At 44.7% G+C, this 24,841-nt stretch overlaps 1 protein-coding gene across 2 annotated transcripts in view; it reads left to right on the top strand.

The window, feature by feature from the left end:
• LOC142159411 (acid-sensing ion channel 1C-like) overlaps positions 1–24,841 on the top strand; it is a 79,100-nt gene that overhangs the window by 36,312 nt on the left and 17,947 nt on the right. Inside the window, exons 3-10 of one of the 2 annotated variants that reach the window (XM_075214285.1) lie at positions 6,770–6,920; positions 7,128–7,255; positions 11,462–11,612; positions 13,080–13,145; positions 19,400–19,553; positions 22,244–22,335; positions 22,481–22,560; positions 23,222–23,293. In XM_075214285.1, the coding sequence (XP_075070386.1) occupies positions 6,770–6,920; positions 7,128–7,255; positions 11,462–11,612; positions 13,080–13,145; positions 19,400–19,553; positions 22,244–22,335; positions 22,481–22,560; positions 23,222–23,293 (894 nt within the window). The remainder of the gene's footprint in view (positions 1–6,769; positions 6,921–7,127; positions 7,256–11,461; positions 11,613–13,079; positions 13,146–19,399; positions 19,554–22,243; positions 22,336–22,480; positions 22,561–23,221; positions 23,294–24,841) is intronic. The other variant, XM_075214286.1, reaches the window with a different exon arrangement.

The raw sequence follows: 24,841 nt of genomic DNA, 5'->3' as shown, positions 1-24,841 counted from the left end.
CATTAATCCTCCTAGTGCGCAGCAATTAACCGCTTACTTGCCAGACAAACTGTGCACTGATTAACCCTTGTGCTGCCATATTACCATAACTGCGGCACTGAGACCTGAGAGATCCATGTTTGTTATATTACCATTATACAGCTCAGATACTGATAGAATAAAAGGTTATCAATATGTATATACACTATATGGACAAAAGTATTTGGCCACATCTGTTAGTTATTGAATTGAGGTTTTTCAATCAGACCCGTTGTCAGAGGTGTATAACATCCAGCACCAGCCATGCAGTCTCCATGTTCAAACATTTGTGATACAAAATGGGTCGTTCTGAAGAGCTCAGTGACTACAAGCGTAGTACTGTGATAGGATGTGTGGTACTGTGATAGGATGCGTGGTACTGTGATAGGATGCGCGGTACTGTGATAGGATGCGCGGTACTGTGATAGGATGCGTGGTACTGTGATAGGATGTGTGGTACTGTGATAGGATGTGTGGTACTGTGATAGGATGTGTGGTACTGTGATAGGATGTGTGGTACTGTGATAGGATGTGTGGTACTGTGATAGGATGTGTGGTACTGTGATAGGATGTGTGATACTGTGATAGGATGTGCGGTACTGTGATAGGATGTGCGGTACTGTGATAGGATGTACGGTACTGTGATAGGATGTGCGGTACTGTGATAGGATGTGTGGTACTGTGATAGGATGTGTGGTACTGTGATAGGATGTGTGGTACTGTGATAGGATGTGTGGTACTGTGATAGGATGTGCGGTACTGTGATAGGATGTGCGGTACTGTGATAGGATGTGTGATGCTGTTATGGGATGTGTGGTGCTGTGATAGGATGTGCGGTACTGTGATAGGATGTGCGGTACTGTGATAGGATGTGCGGTACTGTGATAGGATGTGTGGTACTGTGTTAGGATGTGTGATGCTGTTATGGGATGTGTGGTGCTGTGATGGGATGTGTGGTACTGTGATAGGATGTGTGGTACTGTGATAGGATGTGTGGTACTGTGATAGGATGTGTGGTACTGTGATAGGATGTGTGGTACTGTGATGGGATGTGCGGTACTGTGATAGGATGTGTGGTACTGTGATAGGATGTGCGGTACTGTGATAGGATGTGTGGTACTGTGATAGGATGTGTGGTACTGTGATAGGATGTGTGGTGCTGTGATAGGATGTGTGGTACTGTGATAGGGTGTGCGGTACTGTGATAGGATGTGTGATAGGATGTGTGGTACTGTGATAGGATGTGTGGTACTGTGATAGGATGTGTGGTACTGTGATAGGATGTGTGGTGCTGTGATAGGATGTGTGGTACTGTGATAGGGTGTGCGGTACTGTGATAGGATGTGTGATAGGATGTGTGGTACTGTGATAGGATGTGTGGTACTGTGATAGGATGTGTGGTACTGTGATAGGATGTGTGGTACTGTGATAGGATGTGTGATAGGATGTGTGGTACTGTGATAGGATGTGCGATACTGTGATAGGATGTGCGGTACTGTGATAGGATGTGCGGTACTGTGATAGGATGTGCGGTACTGTGATAGGATGTGTGGTACTGTGATAGGATGTGTGGTACTGTGATAGGATGTGTGGTACTGTGATAGGATGTGTGGTACTGTGATAGGATGTGTGGTACTGTGATAGGATGTGCGGTACTGTGATAGGATGTGTGGTACTGTGATAGGATGTGTGGTACTGTGATAGGATGTGCGGTACTGTGATAGGATGTGCGGTACTGTGATAGGATGTGCGGTACTGTGATAGGATGTGTGGTACTGTGATAGGATGTGTGGTACTGTGATAGGATGTGTGGTACTGTGATAGGATGTGTGGTACTGTGATAGGATGTGTGGTACTGTGATAGGATGTGTGGTACTGTGATAGGATGTGTGATAGGATGTGTGGTACTGTGATAGGATGTGTGGTACTGTGATAGGATGTGTGGTACTGTGATAGGATGTGTGGTACTGTGATAGGATGTGTGGTACTGTGATAGGATGTGTGGTACTGTGATAGGATGTGTGATAGGATGTGTGGTACTGTGATAGGATGTGTGATAGGATGTGTGGTACTGTGATAGGATGTGTGGTACTGTGATAGGATGTGTGGTACTGTGATAGGATGTGTGGTACTGTGATAGGATGTGTGGTACTGTGATAGGATGTGTGGTACTGTGATAGGATGTGTGATAGGATGTGTGGTACTGTGATAGGATGTGTGGTACTGTGATAGGATGTGTGATAGGATGTGTGGTACTGTGATAGGATGTGTGGTACTGTGATAGGATGTGTGGTACTGTGATAGGATGTGTGGTACTGTGATAGGATGTGTGGTACTGTGATAGGATGTGTGGTACTGTGATAGGATGTGTGGTACTGTGATAGGATGTGTGGTACTGTGATAGGATGTGTGGTACTGTGATAGGATGTGTGATAGGATGTGTGGTACTGTGATAGGATGTGTGGTACTGTGATAGGATGTGCGGTACTGTGATAGGATGTGCGATACTGTGATAGGATGTGTGATACTGTGATAGGATGTGTGGTACTGTGATAGGATGTGTGGTACTGTGATAGGATGTGCGATACTGTGATAGGATGTGTGATACTGTGATAGGATGTGTGGTACTGTGATAGGATGTGCGGTACTGTGATAGGATGTGTGGTACTGTGATAGGATGTGTGGTACTGTGATAGGATGTGTGGTGCTGTGATAGGATGTGCGGTACTGTGATAGGATCCCACCTTTGTAATAAGACTGTTGGTGAAATTTCATCCCTGCCGGATATTCCACGGTCAATTGCAAGTGATATTATTAGAAAGTGGAAGCGTTTAGGAACAACAACTCGAAGCAGAAGACCAGGTAAAAACACAAAACGTGGTCAACGACTGCTAAGGCGCAGGATGCGCAAAGAACGTACACGCTCTGCGGATTCCATAGCTGAAGAGTTCTGAACTTCCACTGACATTAATGTAAGCACAAAAACTGTGCGGCGGGAGCTTAATGGAATGGGTTTCCATGGCCGAGCAGCTGCATGCAGCCTCACATCACCAAGACCAATGCCAAGCGACGGATGGAGTGGTGTAAAGCACACAGACACTGGACTGTGGAGCAGTGGGAGCGTGTTCTCTGGAGTGACGAATCACACTTCTCTGTTTGGCAGTCAGATGGGTGAGTCTGGGTTTGAAGTTGTCTGACCTCATAAATGCTCTACAGAATGAATGGGCACAAATTCCCATAGAAACACTCCAACATCTTGTGGAAAGTCTTCCAAGAAGACTGGAAGCTGTTATCACTGCAAAAGAGGGACCAACTCCATATTAAAGTAGATTTGAATACACTGTCATTACAGTCCCTGTTGGTGTAATGGTCAAGTGTCTGAATACTTTTGTCCATATAGTGTATGTTGCTGGTAGATTCATGGAAGATGAAGGTGATGAATCTATTGGAGGAATGCAGGATAGATGTTTGTACCTCCCAATGGTCCCAATTTTGGAGGGACATCCATATTCGTGGACTGCAAAAGGGCAGCGGTTAAGAGGAATGTGGTTGGGTTTTACCCAAATTTGCCCATTTGTGTACAGAGTTTAGGCTGAACAGGGGCGGGAATTATTTTGTCCCAGTTTCAGGATTCTAAATACTGGGAGGTATGCGTTTATGGGAAGAATAATGACGGGTTCTCTTGCACGGCTGGCAACGTTTTATATTATGTAATTGTCCCATAAACACTTCATAAGAAGAGGTGGGTTTGTATTTCTGGGGCTCTGCTGGGCTCCCGGCTGGATACAATAGATAGAAGTAGGGATAATGGAAGTCCGATGATGCGCTGAATAACAGCTACTTTGATCTGTGGGGCTCATAATAAATGAGGGTCTTAGAGCGTCGCTATTCGAATTCCTAAGAGGAAAACTTATCACCAAACTAACATTAAGGGTAAATATATCAAACCCGATGGGCTTTGCATTTAATAAAATTACTGTTTTAAATAATGACGACAAACTGCTGAGAATCAACATTTTTACATTACCCCTAAGTGTCAGTCATTTAGAAACACTGCAGATATTGAAGAATTGGCGCAACGCTTACTGGCAGGTGGTGATGTGGAGGAGCTCATTATGGGGGTCAGTACGACCTATCGGCACAAGCTGTGACCAGTTCTGGTGATGACTGCGTCCTAATCATGCTATTATGTGTCATATAAGGGTTGCTCGTTATTTTTTATAACAATCTTAGGGCAGATTTAATTAGCTGCGATATTCCGAGGAACATCGCGGCTGCGCATATTTACCATTTATACAGTAAAAGTAGCGCTCACTTTATGTTTGTGTCTCTATGGGGCGTGAGCAAAAATGAGCAGATATTTCACTAAAAAACATACGCGGTTGTTTGATATGTGGCGATTTTTTTTTACTATTGAATCTGCCCCTTAAAGTCAGACAAGTATTATTATTATTATTATTATTATTGTGCTGTATTTACATAGCATCAGCTTATTCTGCAGTGTTGTATATTCAGAATATGGGGCCTGATTCATTAAGGAACTTAAATTAAGAAGTTGCTTATTTCAGTCTCCTGGACAAAACCATGTTACAATGCAAGGGGTGCAAAGTTGTTTTCTGTTTTGCACATAAGTTAAATACTGACTGTTTTTTCATGTAGCGCACAAATATCAACTTTAAATTTCAGTGTACAAATAAGCTATCAAAACTACTTTGCACCCCTTGCATTGTAACATGGTTTTGTCCAGGAGACTGAAATAAGCAACTTCTTAATTTAAGTTCCTTAATGAATCAGGCCCATCATTATCATTATAGTGATATCCTATAATAATAGAGCACTGATTTATTACACAGTGCCGCACATTGTAGTGATCACAATAGAATGCCATGGAACAGAAGATACAGATGGCCCTGCCGGGTGAGCTGACAATCTAAGAGGCGGGGGAACCTGTGATACATAAGGTAGCCGAATAATGATTGTAGTTAGTGGTGGGGAAAGTGGGTGTGGCTACTGTACGGCAGCAGCGGTATCAGCCACCAATAATAACCCAGCCATTGGTGATTGACGCTTCTGTGCCGCTACCAGTTGTGCGGTACAGGCAGAATGAGCAGACAGCTGAAGATGGAGACATGTTTTAGCCAAACAACGCATAGTGTGCCGGCAGACGAATGAACACTTGTCATTTGTCCCCTATTTACTATCGGGATAAATCTTGTAGAAGCGCATTACACCCACCGACTGGTGGGCGCACGCACAGTTGACATAATGAAGGCAGCCCAGGCTTGTTTTTATTTCCTCGTGCACATGCACAATGCGCCCAACAAGACGTGAGTGCATGCTCAGTAGAATTTTGTCATTTCTCATTTATTAAGTCCCAAACATAGGTAATTTTTCTTACCACATATATATTTCTGAAGAATATAACACCCTTCTACAGATTGCCCCAGGTCTTGTACTCAGAGTAGTAAGAGTTTATCTTAGAAACAATGTAGCGATGGATTATGGAGGTTGGGAGTAGTATACAGAGAATAACCAGTAGCGCTGTGAAGCCAGAAGAGTGGAGTGGGCAGCGGGCAGGGAAGGTCCAAAGAACAAAGCCAAGGTTGGAGACAGGCAGCAGACAAGGACTATCCAGGAACAAGCAGGTCAGGCGACAGGTAATCCAATAGAATAAGAATTTTCAGCAACACAGCAGGGTTCACATAATGCATAATAGTTGTCCCTCCAATCTAAACTAATGAGCCCCAAGCAGAAAGCTCTGCAGGCAATAGGCTAATTGTGATCATGTGATTGCGTCAATAGAGTCACAACGTCCTGGCTGCCAAGTCATAGCTGGGACGGAACTTTAGAGCCAGCTGCTGTGAGAAGCGTTTCGTCTTGTGACTCCATTATACCGTGTTTTGCTCTGAACTTCTTAGGAAATCGAAGGTTCCCTTGTTTAAAAATAGGAGTTGTGTTTTTGTAGTATTGCACATTGTTAATGACTATGTGCATATGAGAAAAGATAAGTAGGAACATATGTCTTCAATTTTGAGTGGGGTCACTTGAAAAATTTGGGACCGATTTGTTATATCTAGAGTGGTCTCTGCATGTCCAACATCATCTCAGCATGTTCAGTATGTTCTCATCATGTCCAGCATTCTCTTAGCATGTCTAACTTAGTCTTAGACTATCCACCATCATCTCAGCATGTCCAGCATTGTCTCAGCATGTCCAGCATTCTCTTAGCATGTCTAACTTAGTCTTAGACTGTCCACCATCATCTCAGCATGTCCAGCATTGTCTCAGCATGTACAGCATTCTCTTAGCATGTCTAACTTAGTCTTAGACTGTCCACCATCATCTCAGCATATCCAGCATTGTCTCATCATGTCCAGCATTCTCTTAGCATGTCTAACTTAGTCTTAGACTGTCCACCATCATCTCAGCATGTCCAGCCTTGTCTCAGCATGTCCAGCATTCTCTTAGCTTGTCTAACTTAGTCTTAGACTGTCCACCATCATCTCAGCATGTCCAGCATTGTCTCATCATGTCCAACATTCTCTTAGCATGTCTAACTTAGTCTTAGACTGTCCACCATCATCTCAGCGTGTCCAGCATTGTCTCATCATGTCCAGCATTCTCTTAGCATGTCTAACTTAGTCTTAGACTGTCCACCATCATCTCAGCATGTCCAGCATCATCTCAGCAGGTCCAGCATCGTCTCAGCAGGTCCAGCATTGAATCAGTATGTTCTCCTTTTCTGCTTTAGGTGTTCACACGCTATGGAAAGTGCTACACATTTAACCCCGGAAAGGATGGGTACGAGCTGCTGTACACATTGAAAGGAGGAACTGGAAATGGACTGGAGCTGATGTTGGACATTCAACAGGATGAGTATATGCCGGTATTTGCAGAGACAGGTGAGTACCCCATGTGTGTCCATGTGTCTGTGGAGATTGGTGTGGAGCCCGGAGGTTTGATGGATCAACGTGTCATGAACGATCCCGTGTGGAAGATATGTATCATTGTCTGTGAGAGAGGTCCACCTGGCCCAGTGGTGGGAACTGTCCTTTATTATTCACCTACTGTTTGTTTCTTCTGGTTCTCCCACATTGTCTCCTGATCAGACGAGACCTCATTGGAGGCTGGAGTGAAGGTTCAGATTCACAGTCAGCAGGAGCCCCCGTTTATAGACCAGCTGGGGTTTGGTGTGGCCCCCGGATTCCAGACATTTGTGTCCTGTCAGCAGCAGCAGGTATCCTTTTACATCAGAAATGGGGGTCTGCTCTCCAAACTGGACGGATGACAGTGGAATGTTACTGGAGGTTCCAACAAAGAACATTCCACTCATTCTAGGATGTGATAACATAACTACGATGTGTTATATACACATTTACTCATGGTATATATGGCAGGAGCGATATTATATTTATTACTAGAGATGGTCACTGAGCCCCGTGTTTTGGTTTTGGATTCGGTTTTGGATCTGGATTACCGTCGTGTTTTGGTTTTGGTTTTGCAAAACCGCCCTTGAGTGTTTTGGTTTTGGTTTTGTTTGGTTTTGTTTTGCTATTTTTGAAAAAAATACAATTTTTTTGGTCTAAAATAACCTAATTTAGTGCTCCACCAGTTTCTTAGATAAGTGAGGTAATTCTAAAGCTAATAAATTATGAAAAAAACAGTTTAATCCCTGGTAGGCCGTCCTTAATGCGAACACTTGTCTGCAAATTATACAGTCAAACCTGGTTGTCTACCTCCTCCATGTTTGATTATTGGCAATGTATCCATCGTCTTTGGGTGTATATTACACCCTACACTTGTAGTTGAATATTAAAAAAGCAGCCTGCACAGACTGTGGAGCTAGAAAGTAAAATTAAATGGACCACGGTACTTTGGTGGCTATCTATGCCCCCCCGCCCTCCACTTGTAGTTGAATATAAAAAAAGCAGCCTGCACAGACTGTGGAACTAGAAATTCGAATATACAAAGAAATGGACAAAGGCAGTTTGGTATCTGTCTGCATCAGATCCCCTCTCCACTAGGAGTAAAATAGAAAACTATTCAGCCGTTATATAATCTAGAATATAAATAGAAATTGAGAAAGGCAATTTGGTATCTGTCTGCATCATAATCATCAACATCCTCATTAGCGCCCTCGTCACCTACACAGATCTCCCCCTCATCCTCTTCTAATTCCAAAGTGGCATCCTCAATTTGTGTATCACCGGCTACACTCGGGCTGTTCAGGCACACATCAGCAGAACTGCTGAAAGGCCCCTTCTTTATGGGTACACTAACAGAATAGTCACAATTAGACATACCACTGTTGGATGGACTCTCCACAGGGATTGGTGTCATTTGTGAATCAGTGCAAACATTATCCTCTAATGCCTTACTGTTATCTTGCAGCTCGGCTTTGACGCGTAACAGTAGTTGTGCACCAATTGTAGGCTCGGTAACTTTTTGGGATCTGCCACTAATAGCCAAAGGTGAAGGCCTCATTCTCTCTTTGCCACTGCATGTGTAGAATGGCATGTTGGCAATTTTTTTTTTATCGGCACTTAACTTTTGCTCAGTAACACTTCTTTTTCGCTTCAATACAGTAAAAAAAAATTTTGATTTTGTTTTTTGGACTGATTTCGAAACACTCTGTAGTTTGACATTGCCTTGCCCAGATGACGTACTGGGAACACTAACATCAGGACTGGTGACAGAACCTGGTTGCTCATTCTGATCATATGTGGACTGCTTTGAATCCATTTGTGGTGGTCGAGTACTGATGGGAAATCCTTCCCTTACCTTGTCCTCCAGACACGAGTCAGGTTCTTTTCTGTTCGGATATCCGGTGGTCAGGAGATAAATACTTCAATGAAAGGGACAAAGATTGGTCAAACAACTTGGGTTTATTGAGAATGCGGTAAGGATAGTTTTGGTAAGCCACTGTGCCACTGACCCCTTCAGCTCAATAGTAATGACAAAATAATGCGTCTGATCAGCATAGAGCACAATAGCATTTAACATATGACATACACCTGGTGAGTATAAGGCAGAATAACGATAACATCTTCAATACACATTGTCTAGTAAGGCACACTGGTAATCACAGTTACTACTTTAACGTTAACAATATCTGACTGGTGATGATGCAATAACCATCAATAATAACCCATCAAGACTCTTACGGTCACTACCGCGCCCACTAGAGGGCTCCTTCTTATTCAGGTGTTTGGGGTACCATGCTATTCCCTATGGGTCAGACGCCCCACTTTTAGCATCTACTGCTGAGTTAACTTGAATTGCAGCGGTACCGCTAACGCTGAATGTCACACCTTCAATATTAATAAATCAATTCTTAGGTAAATCACATAACATTAACATCCATCTAAAACATTTTGTGCTCCAATATTATTCCTGGTAACGTTACCATATTTTCCACTCAGTCCTGGGCTGACCTGTGCACAGGAATTTTTTAGTGTTCAAATGTCCTGCAGAGGTTTCCAGAAGGGTTAACAATCCCGATTAAGTCCCTGTACTTTCTCTCAAAAGGGTAGATGTTAAACTGTAGGCTGGGTTAAAGATTATAGCAAAACACAGGACTGTTGCTCAATTCAGTCACAAGATGGTGCTGTTCTCTCATAAATCAATGCGTCTCTAATAGCACATGTACTCTGCACGGGGAATAGAGTTCAGATATCAGCCCACACAGGAGTTAGCTGAAACGACAGTCTTAATGGTTCCCTGCAGCCTGTGTGAAGGTATGATCTGAGGGAAAAGCTCCCAAGGAGGGCACAATATTCTTCCTTGTACAGGAATGCAATGTCAGTTTGTATAGATTCTCTCAACACTCTTCCCTCTGACGCTGGGGTGTGTGCAGTACACTGCAGGCTAGGATTTTACCTTGAGAAGGTTCTGTAGTTAGTCAAGACTGTCCTGGACACCCCACTGCGTGTCCCCAGCCGTTCTCCAACCGTGTGTGCTGGCAATGTCACCTGTTCCAGCAGCAGATCATTCTCTCTGCCCAGCTGCATGTCAGTTTCCCCTTTCTTCTACCATGACACACACTCCTCCTTCCTGCACATCCTCTTCCTGTTACTCCAATCAGGGCCTTCAACCTCCTCCTGTCAATCACTCCTGGGTACGTCTTCAGAGCACAATTAACCCCTTGTATCCCTGCATTTTAAAATCGTTTATGCACTCCTCTGTGCTGTTCAACAGGGCACCACACATTCTGAGCGCAAAGCACTTGTAGTGGTAAAAATTATTTGGTAAGATACTGCTGACAAATATGACTTTTGACAGCCAGAAATATTTATGCACAATTATGGGGGACACCCCAAAAGCACTGAGGAGTGCTACAAATTATTTGGTAGATACTGCTGACAGATATGACATTTGACAGCCAGAAATATTTATGCACAATTATGGGGGACACCCCAAAAGCACTGGGGAGTGCTAAAAATTAGTTGGTAGATACTGATGACAGATATGACTTTTGACAGCCAGAAATATTTATGCACAATTATGGGGGACACCCCAAAAGCACTGGGGAGTGCCAAATATTAACAAAAAATAATAAACCTCTATCATCCTCTCTTCTCTAGCGATTTTTGTTAGAGCAATTGCAAGAAGAATATTGTATTCTCTGTCCCTGCTCTAATCAGCCTGTGACTACACCCTGCTCTCTCCCTCTGTCAAATGGAGATGGATTGCTGTGGAGGTATTTATAATGTTGAAGTATCGCGAGAACCGAGCCCCGAGATCGGACGACGTCACAATGACGTTCGGCCTCGATTTGGATTCGGAACGGGCGGGAGAGTACCGAGCTACTCAGCTCGGTACTCGGATACTAAAAGTTCCGGTGGGTTCGGTTCTCGGGGAACCGGACCCGCCCATCTCTATTTATTACACAGTGCTTGGTGCCTCTATTCACCCAGGAATATATATCTATGCAGGGAAAACAATTAGACACCAGTTGCAGACTGGGCTGTATCCACAGAACAGTTCGTTCACTTTTATCATGTGCTCTGCACTTTTACTGGTTTATTTTTGGTGCAGGGAACAGGTATGGACGCTGACCCCAACTATCGAGGGGAGTGATGGACAGCAAACACCTTTCACTAAAAACTCAAATCAGTTCCTGATAGAGGTTGTAGAAGCTGAGCTGTCAGATTAATGACCTGTAGACCCTGGGAAATAACAATTATATCATCAGACATCTGACACAGCTAGAAACCTGCATATCAATAATTATAATATATTTACTGATTTGTATAAGGTGGAGATATAATATATCAGTATATAAGTTACCTCTCTCTGTCTGGGATATTGAAGTAAATTTGAAAGATTCTGTTTCTGGGACAAACAAGTCCATGAATTGCTGAATTAGATTGTTTGTTCGGGTCTTATTGTCACTGTCCAGTTTCCCAATGTAATTATTAATTATTCCTTAACATCACCCCAGATAACTTACCTGCCCCCACCATGGGGTGTCTGTAAAAGTACCCCGTTTAAGTCTCCCTATTTCGTTAATTACAGTATCACTGCCTGTCGCATCGACTGTGAGACCAGATTCATCCTGGGGGAGTGCGGCTGCCGAATGGTCCACATGCCAGGTAGGGTCCAATGAGTGTTTCTGTTGAGGGGGTGCAGAACCTGGACGGACACAACAAGAAGGACAACTGACTTAGAGACATCCATAGACCATTTCCATGGAAATGAGAGAACAGTCATTGAAGCAACCCTAAGAATAGATGTCAGGCAGTGATTAGGCTATTAAGGGGAAATTCCAGCCAAAAATGCTGTTCCCTTATTAAAATGATTAAGCTGGATATTACATTTTAATCATGAAGCTTGAAAAAAGGTTTTGCCTGAAATTCCCTGTTGAAAAGTCAGTCAAACACTGTTGCTATAACGTAACAATTCTGTGAATAAGTGACCTTCCTTAACAACATCTGTCACCATGGAAACAATGGGCCTGAGACATTAAGCAGAGCAAAGCATAAAGAAGGAGTAACTTTGCATTTGGGCAAAACCATGTTGCGTTGGAGGGGGAAATTCATTTAAAATGTGGTGGCAGATTTATAGTTGGGGTGGGGCATGTCCTAGGTCACCTTCAGTCATACGTTTTCAGTGTAAAATAAAGCTATCAGGTATTTGTGCTACATGAAAAAAGAGCCGATATTTAACTTATGTACAAAATAGTCATTTGCACCCTTGTATTGTAACATGGTTTGTCCCGGAGAACATTTACTAATTTTTCCGCTCTCCTTAATGACTCCGGACCAATCAGTTTATTACACCACAAACACAATGTCATTTTTGAGTGAAGTTACTCTTTAAAGAACATACTACAAGGAATGGCAGAAGCAGCCCTGCAGACTAAAGAGACACATGTTATGTATCCACAATGGGCCACCTATCCAGCCCACTTAATGATAGAGGGTCTGAGTCATTAAGGAAAGTCAAAAGAATGAGTACGTTTTCTCCTGGACAAACCATGTTACAATACAAGGGGTGCTCATTAGTTTATTACTTTGCACATAAGATAAATACTGGCTGATTTTCATGTAACACACAAATACTTGATAGTTTTATTTGTACACTGAAATATAAAGGTGATCTAGGACATGTCCTACCCCAACTATACATCTGTCCTCACATTTTACATTTACCTCCCCCTCCGATGCAACATGGTTTTGCCAATGTGCAAAGTTACTTCTTTTTTTTTTGCTTTTCTTTCCCTAATGACTCAGCCCCGGGTGTTCGCTTTCCACAAGACCTGGAGCCTATGGTACCAGTACAACAACACTATACGTCCGGAACTAGTTTAATGCTCAGTGCTCCAGGCTTCCTCTCTATCTAATCCTCTCCCCCTTCTTCTGTACACCCTTTAGTCCTACAAACACCCCCCCCCCATCCTCCAGGTAACCCCACAATTCAAAATCCATTTAAAATGAAAAAAAGAACTTTCAACGACAGTCAGATATAGAGGTGACGCAGTGTAATGAGAGAGGTGGATGTGGGAGGACAGACTGGGAACGACAAGCAGGTGAGATACTAACAGTGTGTTCTCTCCCCAGGGAACGACAGAGTTTGCAGCCCAACAGAATACATGGAGTGTGCGGACCCTGCTCTGAAAAAAATAGGTCTGTAATACCGGGGGCTGAGTCCTCCTGCTGCCGTCTTCTATTCTATTCTATTATAAATATTGTACCTTTGAGGCAGATTGAAGTACATCATTTTACTAATTTGCTTTCAATCAAAAATGTTTAAAATAAATAATAATTTTTATCTGACTGAAGTTTTCCTCCAACATTCAGCAATTTCCTGACTTCCAGAAAGAAGGTGGTTTTGCCCCTTCACTGTCCAGAACAGTCGGTGGGCTGAGGACACACAGAAAAGGGGGCTGGTAATGGTACATTGGGGACATGGCTTGCGTCAAGTAGGGAAGTGCCAAGTCCTCAGGGGGTGGGGTGTTTACACTACAATGGGGGCATGGCTTCATCATTTGGGGAAGTGCCAAGTCCTCAGGTGTATGGTTAGGTTACATTGGTGATATGGATATGTGAAGTGCCAAGGCCTCAGTGGATGATTAGAGCCACCTCCGCTTGACTTAAAAAGAGCTCGGCATTACCACCATAGGGAGCAGAAAATACCCCCCAACATCGCTGGCAGTTGAGACAGTTGGACTATGTCACCTAAAGTGGGACACTTTGTCAGGATGGGAAAACGGTTAATATAACTGATGTATTATAATTACCACGTGCCCAGCCCCTGCCCGAGTGGAGGAGATGTAAGATCACGATGATAAGTGACATTTCTCCACTGGGATAAGTGTTATTTTCAGAAATAAAACTGTTTGGGAAACATGAAGTAAAAAGGGGCTTAGAGTCTCTATTGATGGATCACAAAAAAACAGACAAAAACGTCATAATATTAAGTGAGTATAATTGGAGGGGCGTTTTCTAGCAGAGCAAAAAGCTTTATTGCAGGAGAAAACAGTCTCTGTCGATGAGACGGCCGTTTCATCTCAGGAATAAACGCTGGCGATAGTATTGTGATCCCTGGAGAAAAAAACACAGGTATCAGGGGTGGATTGGGCATAGGCCTTACCGGGAAGGCCTATAGGTCGGGGGCCTAATGGTGGCCTAACGAGGCCGCATGGAGTATTACTTTTTTAATTTTTTTCCCCACTGGACAAGGAGGGGCTGCGAATGGGGGGTGAGGCTCAGGTGGGGGCGACAATCAAAGCCATTAGTGGTCAGTGGACAGCAACAGACTGTTGCTGAATGGCCTCAGACAGGAAGTGCTCTGTCTGTCTGAGCAGCGAGGAGCGATGCCGTGTACCGCCCTGTGGTGACGCACAGTCACACAAGGATATCCTACCTGGTATACCGAGGACCCTCGGTAGCCCTCGCAGTCACACGCACTTACATACAAAGCTATAGGGAGGGGAGACATGAGGGAAAGATGTAACAGAACGGTGAGGTGCTCATATGCTGCTCTGGCAGACTGATCAAACACGATTAATCCAACATGTTTCGTAACAGTTAAACTTATTAAACAAAGTCAGATCTGTTTCTATAAAGGGAATATTGGAGGGAAGTGTTAGTAGCAAATAAACAATGCAAAAGGATTCATGTATTTTTAAAGCACAGGACTAACAGCTTTTACCTGCATTGCCTAAGAGATGACCCACTGTGTCTTAAGTCATCACATCCCGGTTTTCCAAAATGTTAGTACAACCAAATTCCAGTAGTTCTAAATCCCGCCCACTTTTGTGTTTGTCCCACCTACAGTTCATTTGTTCCCGCCCACATAAACCCACTTCAATAATTATTTACAGGGCCACTCTAAATCCCCAATTCACCACTGGTCTGGAGACACCAGGGTTGTCTGTATTACATGTGTCCTGAGAGTGAGGAGACACCAGGGTTGTCTGTAGTACATGTGTCCTGAGAGTGAGGGGACACCGGGACTGTCTGTATTACATGTGTCCTGAGAGTGAGGGGATACCGGGACTGTCTGTATTACATGTGTCCTGAGAGTGAGGGGACACCCGGACTGTCTGTATTACATGTGTCCTGAGAGTGAGGGGACACCGGGACTGTCTGTATTACATGTGTCCTGAGAGTGAGGGGACACCGGGACTGTCTGTATTACATGTGTCCTGAGAGTGAGGGGACACCGGGACTGTCTGTATTACATGTGTCCTGAGAGTGAGGGGACACCGGGACTGTCTGTATTACATGTGTCCTGAGAGTGAGGGGACACCAGGACTGTCTGTATTACATGTGTCCTGAGAGTGAGGAGACACCAGGGTTGTCTGTATTACATGTGTCCTGAGAGTGAGGGGACACCGGGACTGTCTGTATTACATGTGTCCTGAGAGTGAGGGGACACCAGGACTGTCTGTATTACATGTGTCCTGAGAGTGAGGGGACACCGGGACTGTCTGTATTACATGTGTCCTGAGAGTCAGGGGACACCAGGACTGTCTGTATTACATGTGTCCTGAGAGTGAGGAGACACCAGGGTTGTCTGTATTACATGTGTCCTGAGAGTGAGGGGACACCGGGACTGTCTGTATTACATGTGTCCTGAGAGTGAGGGGACACCGGGACTGTCTGTATTACATGTGTCCTGAGAGTGAGGGGACACCGGGACTGTCTGTATTACATGTGTCCTGAGAGTGAGGGGACACCGGGACTGTCTGTATTACATGTGTCCTGAGAGTGAGGGGACACCGGGACTGTCTGTATTACATGTGTCCTGAGAGTGAGGGGACACCGGGACTGTCTGTATTATAGGTGTCCTGAGAGTGAGGGGACACTGGGACTGTCTGTATTACATGTGTCCTGAGAGTGAATGGACACCGGGACTGTCTGTATTACATGTGTCCTGAGAGTGAGGGGACACCGGGACTGTCTGTATTACATGTGTCCTGAGAGTGAATGGACACCGGGACTGTCTGTATTACATGTGTCCTGAGAGTGAGGGGACAGCAGGACTGTCTGTATTACACATGTACTGAGAGTAGAGAGGCTCACTGAGCCCCGTGTTTTGGTTTTGGTTTTGGATCTGGATTACCGTTGTGTTTTGGTTTTGACAAACCGCCCTTGCGTGTTTTGGTTTTGGTTTTGGCTTTGTTTGGTTTTGTTTTGCAATTTTGTTTAAAAATCAATGTTTTGGGGCATAAAATAACCGAATTTAGTGCTCCACCTGTTTCTTGGATAAGTAATGTAGCTGTAAAGCTATACAATTATGAAAAATACAGTTTAATTCCTGGTAGGCCATCATTAATTCTACACACAAACTAGATTGTCTTCCTCTCCATCTATGCATATTGGCAATGCAGCCATCGCCTTTGGGTGTATATTACACCCTACACTTATAGTTAAATATCTAAAGAAATGGACAAAGGCAGTTTGGTTTCTGTCTGCATCAGACCTGGACTGGTTTTTGTCTCTCTAGTCCTCTCTCCACTTGTAGAAAATAGTAAAAAATTCAGCCGATATAGACTGTACAATATAAAAAGAAATGGACAAAGGCAGTTTGGTATCTGTCTGCATCAGATCCACTCTCTACTAGGAGTAAAATAGAAAACTGTTCAGCCGTTATAGAGTCTAGAATATAAATAGAAATTGAGAAAGGCAATTTGGTATCTGTCTGCATCATCCTCATCAACATCGTCATTAGCGCCCTCGTCGCCTACACAAATCTCCCCCTCATCCTCTTCTAATTCAAAAGTGGCATCCTCAATTTGTGTATCACCGGCTACACTCGGGCTATTCAGGCACACATCAGCTGCTGAAAGGGCCCCTCTTTATGGGTACACAAACAGAATGCTCTCGATTAGACATCCCACTGTTGGATGGACTCTCCACAGGGATTGGTGTAATTTCTGATTCAGAGCAAACATTATCCTCTAATGCCTTACTGTTATCTTGCAGCTCGGCTTTCCCGCGTAACAGTAGTTGTCCACCCCTTTTAGACTCCAAATTACTTGGTCTTGCTTGGTCACGAGTGACCGTACAAGAAGAAGGCTCAGTAACATTTTTGGATCTGCCACTAATAGAGAAAGGTGAAGGCCTCATTCTGTCTTTGCCACTGCGTGTGTAGAATGGCATGTTGGCAAAAAAAATTTTTTATCGGCAGTTAACTTTTCCTCAGTTACACTTCTTTTTCGCTTCAACACGGTAAATTTTTTTGGGGTGTGTTTTTTCCCCCTGATTTAAAAAGACTATGTACTTTTACATAGGCTTTACCAGATGACGTACTGGGAACACTACCATCAGGACTGGTGCCAGCACCTGCTTGCTGATTCTGCTCATATGTAGACTGCTTTGAATCCATTTTAATGACCCCCAAAGCACTTGTAGTGCAAAATATTGTATAGATAGATAATGCTGCTAAATATGACTTTTGGGAGCCAGAAAAATTAGTGTTTCACACTGGGGAATATGGGACACCCCAAAGCACTTGTAGTGCAAAATATTGAAAAAGAAACCTCCTCTATCCTTCTCTCTTCCTGCTCTAACAATTGCTAATAGAATTGGTAATAATAATAGAATTGAATAGATTAGAATTTAAATAGTAATACAAAGAATAATGTGTACAATTATTGCTCTGTCCCTACTCTAATACAGCCTGTGACCTAACCCTGCTCTCTCCCTCTGTCAAATGGCGATGGATTGCTGTGTATGCGGTATTTATGCTTTTCAAATCTCGCGAGAACCGAGTTCTGAAATACGAATACGTCACAATGACGTTTTGCCTCGATTTCGATTCCGAATGGGCGGGAGAGTACCGAGCCCGCTCGGCTCGGAACTCGGATAGGCGAAGTTCGGGTGGGTTCGGATCTCTGGGAACCGAGCCCGCCCATCTCTAACTGAGAGTGAGGGGACACCGGGACTGTCTGTATTATATGTGTCCTGTGAGTGAGGGGACATCAGGACTGTCTGTATTACACGTGTACTAAGATTGAGGGGGCACTGGGACCGTCTGTATTACATGTGTCCTGAGAGTAGAGATGGGCGGGCTCGGTTCCCCGAGAACCGAACCTGCCCGAACTTCACCTATATCTATCACCTCGGCTCTGTATTCTGGCACCAATTCGTAATCGAAATCGAGGCAAAACGTCATTGTGACGTCAACGGATCTCGGAACTCGGTTCTCGCGATATTTGAAATCCATAAATACTCACCTCCACAGCAATCCAGCGCCATTTGCCAGAAGGAGAGAGCAGGGTTAGGTCACAGGCAGCATTAGAGCAGGGACAGAGCAATTATTCTATACATTATTCTTGCAATTATTCTTGAAACTCTTCTAGCAATTGTTATAGCAGGAAGAGAGCAGGATAGAGGAGGCATTTTTGCAAACATTACCAAACATTACCAACAGTTTGGGGTGTCATATCCCCTTCTCCAGAAACTATTTTCTGGCTGCAGAAAGTCTTATCTAGCAGCATTATCTATTGAATATATTTTAAACAAAATTGCAAAACAAAACCAAACAAAACCAAAACCAAAACCAAAACACGGGGGTCAGTGAGGGGACAGCGGGAGAGTGAGGGGACACCGGGACTGTCTGTATTACATGTATCCTGAGAGTGAGGGGACACCGGGACTGTCTGTATTACATGTGTCCTGAGAGTGAGAGGACACCGGGACTGTCTGTATTACATGTGTCCTGAGAGTGAGGGGACACCGGGACTGTCTGTATTACATGTGTCCTGAGAGTGAGGGGACACCGGGACTGTCTGTATTACCTGTGTCCTGAGAGTGAGGGGACACCGGGACTGTCTGTATTACATGTGTCCTGAGAGTGAGGGGACACCGGGACTGTCTGTATTATGTGTGTCCTGAGAGTGAGAGGACACCGGGACTGTCTGTATTACATGTGTCCTGAGAGTGAGAGGACACCGGGACTGTCTGTATTACATGTGTCCTGAGAGTGAGGGGACACCGCTACTGTCTGTATTACCTGTGTCCTGAGAGTGAGGGGACACCGGGACTGTCTGTATTACATGTGTCCTGAGAGTGAGGGGACACCGGGACTGTCTGTATTACATGTGTCCTGAGAGTGAGAGGACACCGGGACTGTCTGTATTACATGTGTCCTGAGAGTGAGAGGACATCAGGACTGTCTGTATTACACGTGTACTGAGATTGAGGGGACACCGGGACTGTCTGTATTACATGTATCCTGAGAGTGAGGGCACACCGGGACTGTCTGTATTACATGTGTCCTGAGAGTGAGGGGACACCGGGACTGTCTGTATTACATGTGTCCTGAGAGTGAGGGGACACCGGGACTGTCTGTATTACATGTGTCCTGAGAGTGAGGGGACATTTCTGCTTTGTGTATCATTCTCACTGATGTGATTTATCATGTACAGAATCCAAGGCGGATGACGCTAAGTATTCCTGTGTGTGTGAGACGCCGTGCAGTATGGTCAGATTTGGGAAGGAGTTGTCTATGGTGAAAATCCCGAGCAAATCGTCTGCCAAATACCTGGCCAAAAAGTACAAAAAGTCGGAGGAAGAAATTGCGTGAGTATCGTCCTGTTCATTGGCTCCACTGAGGAAGGAAATCTATCATGTTCTGTCCTCTCCAGCACTCTAAAATCATCACTAATAACATAGAATTATAGAGGTCTGTTGTCCTCGGACTCTCACACTGGTTCCCTCTCCTCCACTGCACTGTCTCTAACCGTTCCTAGCTCACGGGTGACTAATTCTAGCACATGTGTGACTGCCCCTAACTCATGGATGACTGTCCCTAGCTTACTGATGACTGTCCCTAGCTCACTGATGACTGTCCCTAGCTCAGTGATGACTGTCCCTAGCTTACTGATGACTGTCCCTAGCTCAGTGATGACTGTACCTAGCTCACTGATGACTGTCCCCAGCTCAGTGATGACTGTACCTAGCTCAGTGATGACTGTCCCTAGCTCAGTGATGACTGTCCCTAGCTCAGTGATGACTGTACCTAGCTCAGTGATGACTGTACCTAGCTCACTGATGACTGTCCCTAGCTCAGTGATGACTGTACCTAGCTCACTGATGACTGTCCCTAGCTCAGTGATGACTGTCCCTAGCTCAGTGATGACTGTACCTAGCTCACTGATGACTGTCCTTAGCTCAGTGATGACTGTCCCTAGTTCAGTGATGACTGTCCCTAGCTCAGTGATGACTGTCCCTAGTTCAGTGATGACTGTCCCTAGTTCAGTGATGACTGTCCCTAGCTCAGTGATGACTGTCCCTAGCTCAGTGATGACTGTCCCTAGCTCAGTGATGACTGTACCTAGCTCAGTGATGACTGTCCCTAGCTCACTGATGACTGTCCCTAGCTCAGTGATGACTGTCCCTAGCTCAGTGATGACTGTCCCTAGTTCAGTGATGACTGTCCCTAGCTCAGTGATGACTGTCCCTAGCTCACTGATGACTGTCCTTAGCTCAGTGATGACTGTACCTAGCTCAGTGATGACTGTCCCTAGCTCAGTGATGACTGTACCTAGCTCAGTGATGACTGTCCCTAGCTCAGTGATGACTGTCCCTAGCTCAGTGATGACTGTCCCTAGCTCACTGATGACTGTGCCTAGCTCAGTGATGACTGTCCCTAGTTCACTGATGACTGTCCCTAGCTCAGTGATGACTGTCCCTAGCTCAGTGATGACTGTCCCTAGCTCACAGATTACTGTCCGTAGCTCAGTGATGACTGTCCCTAGCTCATCGATGACTGTCCCCAGCTCAGTGATGACTGTCCCTAGCTCAGTGATGACTGTCCCTAGCTCACAGATTACTGTCCCTAGCTCAGTGATGACTGTCTCCAGCTCAGTGATGACTGTCCCTAGCTCATCGATGACTGTCCCCAGCTCAGTGATGACTGTCCCCAGCTCACTGATGACTGTGCCTAGTTCAGTGATGACTGTCCCCAGCTCAGTGATGACTGTCCCCAGCTCAGTGATGACTGTGCCTAGCTCATCGATGACTGTCCCTAGCTCATGGATGACTGTCCCTAGCTCATCGATGACTGTCCCTAGCTCACCGATGACTGTCCCCAGCTCAGTGATGACTGTCCCTAGCTCACTGATGACTGTGCCTAGTTCAGTGATGACTGTCCCCAACTCAGTGATGACTGTGCCTAGTTCAGTGATGACTGTCCCCAGCTCAGTGATGACTGTCCCCAGCTCAGTGATGACTGTGCCTAGTTCAGTGATGACTGTCCCCAGCTCAGTGATGACTGTCCCCAGCTCAGTGATGACTGTGCCTAGCTCAGTGATGACTGTACCTAGCTCAGTGATGACTGTCCCTAGCTCAGTGATGACTGTACCTAGCTCAGTGATGACTGTCCCTAGCTCACTGATGACTGTGCCTAGCTCAGTGATGACTGTCCCTAGTTCACTGATGACTGTCCCTAGCTCAGTGGTGACTGTCCCCAGCTCAGTGATGACTGTCCCCAGCTCACTGATGACTGTGCCTAGTTCAGTGATGACTGTCCCCAGCTCAGTGATGACTGTCCCCAGCTCAGTGATGACTGTGCCTAGTTCACTGATGACTGTCCCTAGCTCAGTGATGACTGTCCCTAGCTCACAGAATACTGTCCCTAGCTCAGTGATGACTGTACCTAGCTCATCGATGACTGTCCCCAGCTCAGTGATGACTGTCCCTAGCTCAGTGATGACTGTCCCTAGCTCAGTGATGACTGTCCCTAGCATACAGATTACTGTCCCTAGCTCAGTGATGACTGTCTCCAGCTCAGTGATGACTGTCCCTAGCTCATCGATGACTGTCCCTAGCTCACCGATGACTGTCCCCAGCTCAGTGATGACTGTCCCCAGCTCACTGATGGCTGTGCCTAGTTCAGTGATGACTGTCCCCAGCTCAGTGATGACTGTCCCTAGCTCAGTGATGACTCTGCCTAGCTCATCGATGACTGTCCCTAGCTCATGGATGACTGTCCCTAGCTCATAGATGACTGTCCCTAGCTCACCGATGACTGTCCCCAGCTCAGTGATGACTGTCCCCAGCTCACTGATGACTGTGCCTAGTTCAGTGATGACTGTCCCCAGCTCAGTGATGACTGTCCCCAGCTCAGTGATGACTGTGCCTAGCTCACCGATGATTGTCCCTAGTTCAGTGATGACTATTCTTAATGGGCGGCTGACTCTTGCTCATGGATGATTATCCTTAGCTCACAAATAGCTCACTAGATCACATCTGATTGTCTCTTTTCTTAGGGACAATGTTCTGGTTTTGGACATCTTCTTTGAAGCATTGAACTATGAGACGATTGAGCAGAAGAAGGCGTATGAAGTGGCCGGGCTGCTGGGTAAGAGACACACTAGAGGAACCTGGAGACACAAATAATGTTATTCTATGAAGTGAAAACTGCCGCCTCTGTGGGGAGGGGGGGTCCTGTTGTGATGGGAAGAACTTGTTGGGTTGGGGGCTTCTATAATTATGTGTTTCTACAGGTGACATTGGAGGTCAGATGGGGCTGTTTATCGGGGCCAGTATCCTCACTATTCTGGAGATCTTTGATTACCTGTATGAGGTGAGACCCTCCCGTCACAGTTTACCCTTATTAGGGGGAGTATAGAGGCACCTGGGAGTCCTACTAGTGGTGGTCTCTCCCCTATTACATATGTTGTTCATATAAAGTTTTATATATATATATATATGTCATGAGATCAAGGTATATACGCCATCTCCTGGGGTAGACAGGGCAGGTTTCCACCCAGCCGTCCAATGTTCTGGTACAACGAGCCTCTAACCCGTACATCTGTGGGTGTGGAAGGAACCAATCTCCAGTTTAGTTCCATTAGGAACCACTAACAGTTGTCTCTGTCTATGGAGGATTCCTGGCTCTATCCCCAGGTAATGAGAGAGCCTTGTAGGTGCCGCTGTCTGCTGACTGCATTTGTGTCATTTTCACGTTGAGGGTCGGATCACAATAATGTGATTGGCGGTATGTTGACCCCTAACTACACTTTGCAGGGAGTGCAGAATGTCTACCTGGAATTAGGGAGACTCACTGACACTCCAGGAAAGAGCGCAGAACATGAGAGACAGCTGTTCCACGGTCTGTTCCAAAAAAACATACAAGCAAGATAGAAACCGACACAAACACCTCAGAGTGAGACATTATAGTGAAAGATGACTTTATTCCTTATAATACACAAGTTCTATATAATTTATCTTGACTTTTTCTGCAGGTTTTGCGGGACAAAGCTCTGGGCTATTTCCAGAAGAAGAAGAAGTCGCGGTGTAAAGAAAATGACAAACTGGTAATAAAATCATCAGACATTTAATGGGTAAAGAGACAGAACGAGACCGTAAGCTGATATGAACATAATACACTCGCTTCTTGCCATAATACAGAGAGAGGACGCAGCAGTACTCTGCGAATAATTGGGAAATCCATTTCTCATTACATAGAGAGTAAAGATACAGGCACGACACACGCATGACCTGTATGTGTATCAGGTCAACACAGAGCAAGCACATACATGTCCTCAATTCAGAGTAAACACACAGGGCCTGATTCAGTAAGGAAAGTAAAGCAAAAAAATGAGTAACTTTGCACCTTGGCAAAACCATGTTGCATTGGAGGGGAGGTAAATGTAAAACGTGGGGACAGATTTATAGTTGGGGTAGGACATGTCCTAGATCAACTTTATATTTCAGTGTAAAATAAGCTATCAAGTATTTGTGTGCTACATGAAAAAACAGCCAGTATTTATCTTATGTGCAAAGTAATAAACTAATTTGCAGTCCTTGTATTGTAACATGGTTTTGTCCAGGAGAAAACTTACTCATTTTTTTGCTTTACTTTCCTTAATTACTCAGGCCCACATATCCTAAATACAGAGCATACACATACATGTCCTAAATACACAGCAGACACATATATAACACTGCTAGGGTGTGTGTACCTATAATTGTGTGTCCTGTGTGGACTCTTTGCCGTGTATCACTCAGTGCTTCCACCCTGGTCTCAGTACTGTAGGCTCTTCGTGAGGTAGTGTCCTGAAATTAGCAAGACCAGAGAGAGACCAAGGCACCCCCCCCACAATGGACCTCACACCAGGCGGGTCCTTAGAAGACGCACTGTCACGTTTACTAGTGAGATGGTTTTTGTACATTTTTTTATATAAAAAAATATATCTCTTTGGCTTGTACAATGGGTTCGGGTAACTTGAGAACAATACTAACTAGTATCCAATACACCACTTATAGAGGCCTCTCTGGTTTTATACCTCTGTCCCTTCTAATGCCTGTCTATGTAATATCAGGATAACTAGTAACATACACTAACCTCTATCACAGAGAGCAGATAATGCCAACCAGTTTGGTGCATTTTCTCTTAGTTTTAAAGTCAGTCTCTGCCCTACACTTTACCCTGTTATTATATCACAGTGCAGCAAACCAACCGCATGTGCAGACGGCTTTGGTCATCACACATGCATATCCTAAATACACAGCAGTCACATACATGTTCTAAATACACAGCAGTCACATACATGTCCTAAATACACAGCAGTCACATACATGTTCTAAATACACAGCAGTCACATACATGTCCTAAATACACAGCAGTCACATACATGTTCTAAATACACAGCAGTCACATACATGTTCTAAATACACAGCAGACACATACATGTCCTAGATACACACCAGTCACATACATGTCCTAAATACACAGCAGACACATACATGTCCTAGATACACAGCAGACACATATATGTCCTAAATACACAGCAGTCACATACATGTCCTAAATACACAGCAGTCACATACATGTCCTAAATACACAGCAGTCACATACAAGT

Source organism: Mixophyes fleayi, chromosome 5, assembly GCF_038048845.1.
Source record: "Mixophyes fleayi isolate aMixFle1 chromosome 5, aMixFle1.hap1, whole genome shotgun sequence".
Taxonomy (NCBI): domain Eukaryota; kingdom Metazoa; phylum Chordata; class Amphibia; order Anura; family Limnodynastidae; genus Mixophyes; species Mixophyes fleayi.
This window is presented reverse-complemented; position numbering and strand designations above follow the sequence as displayed.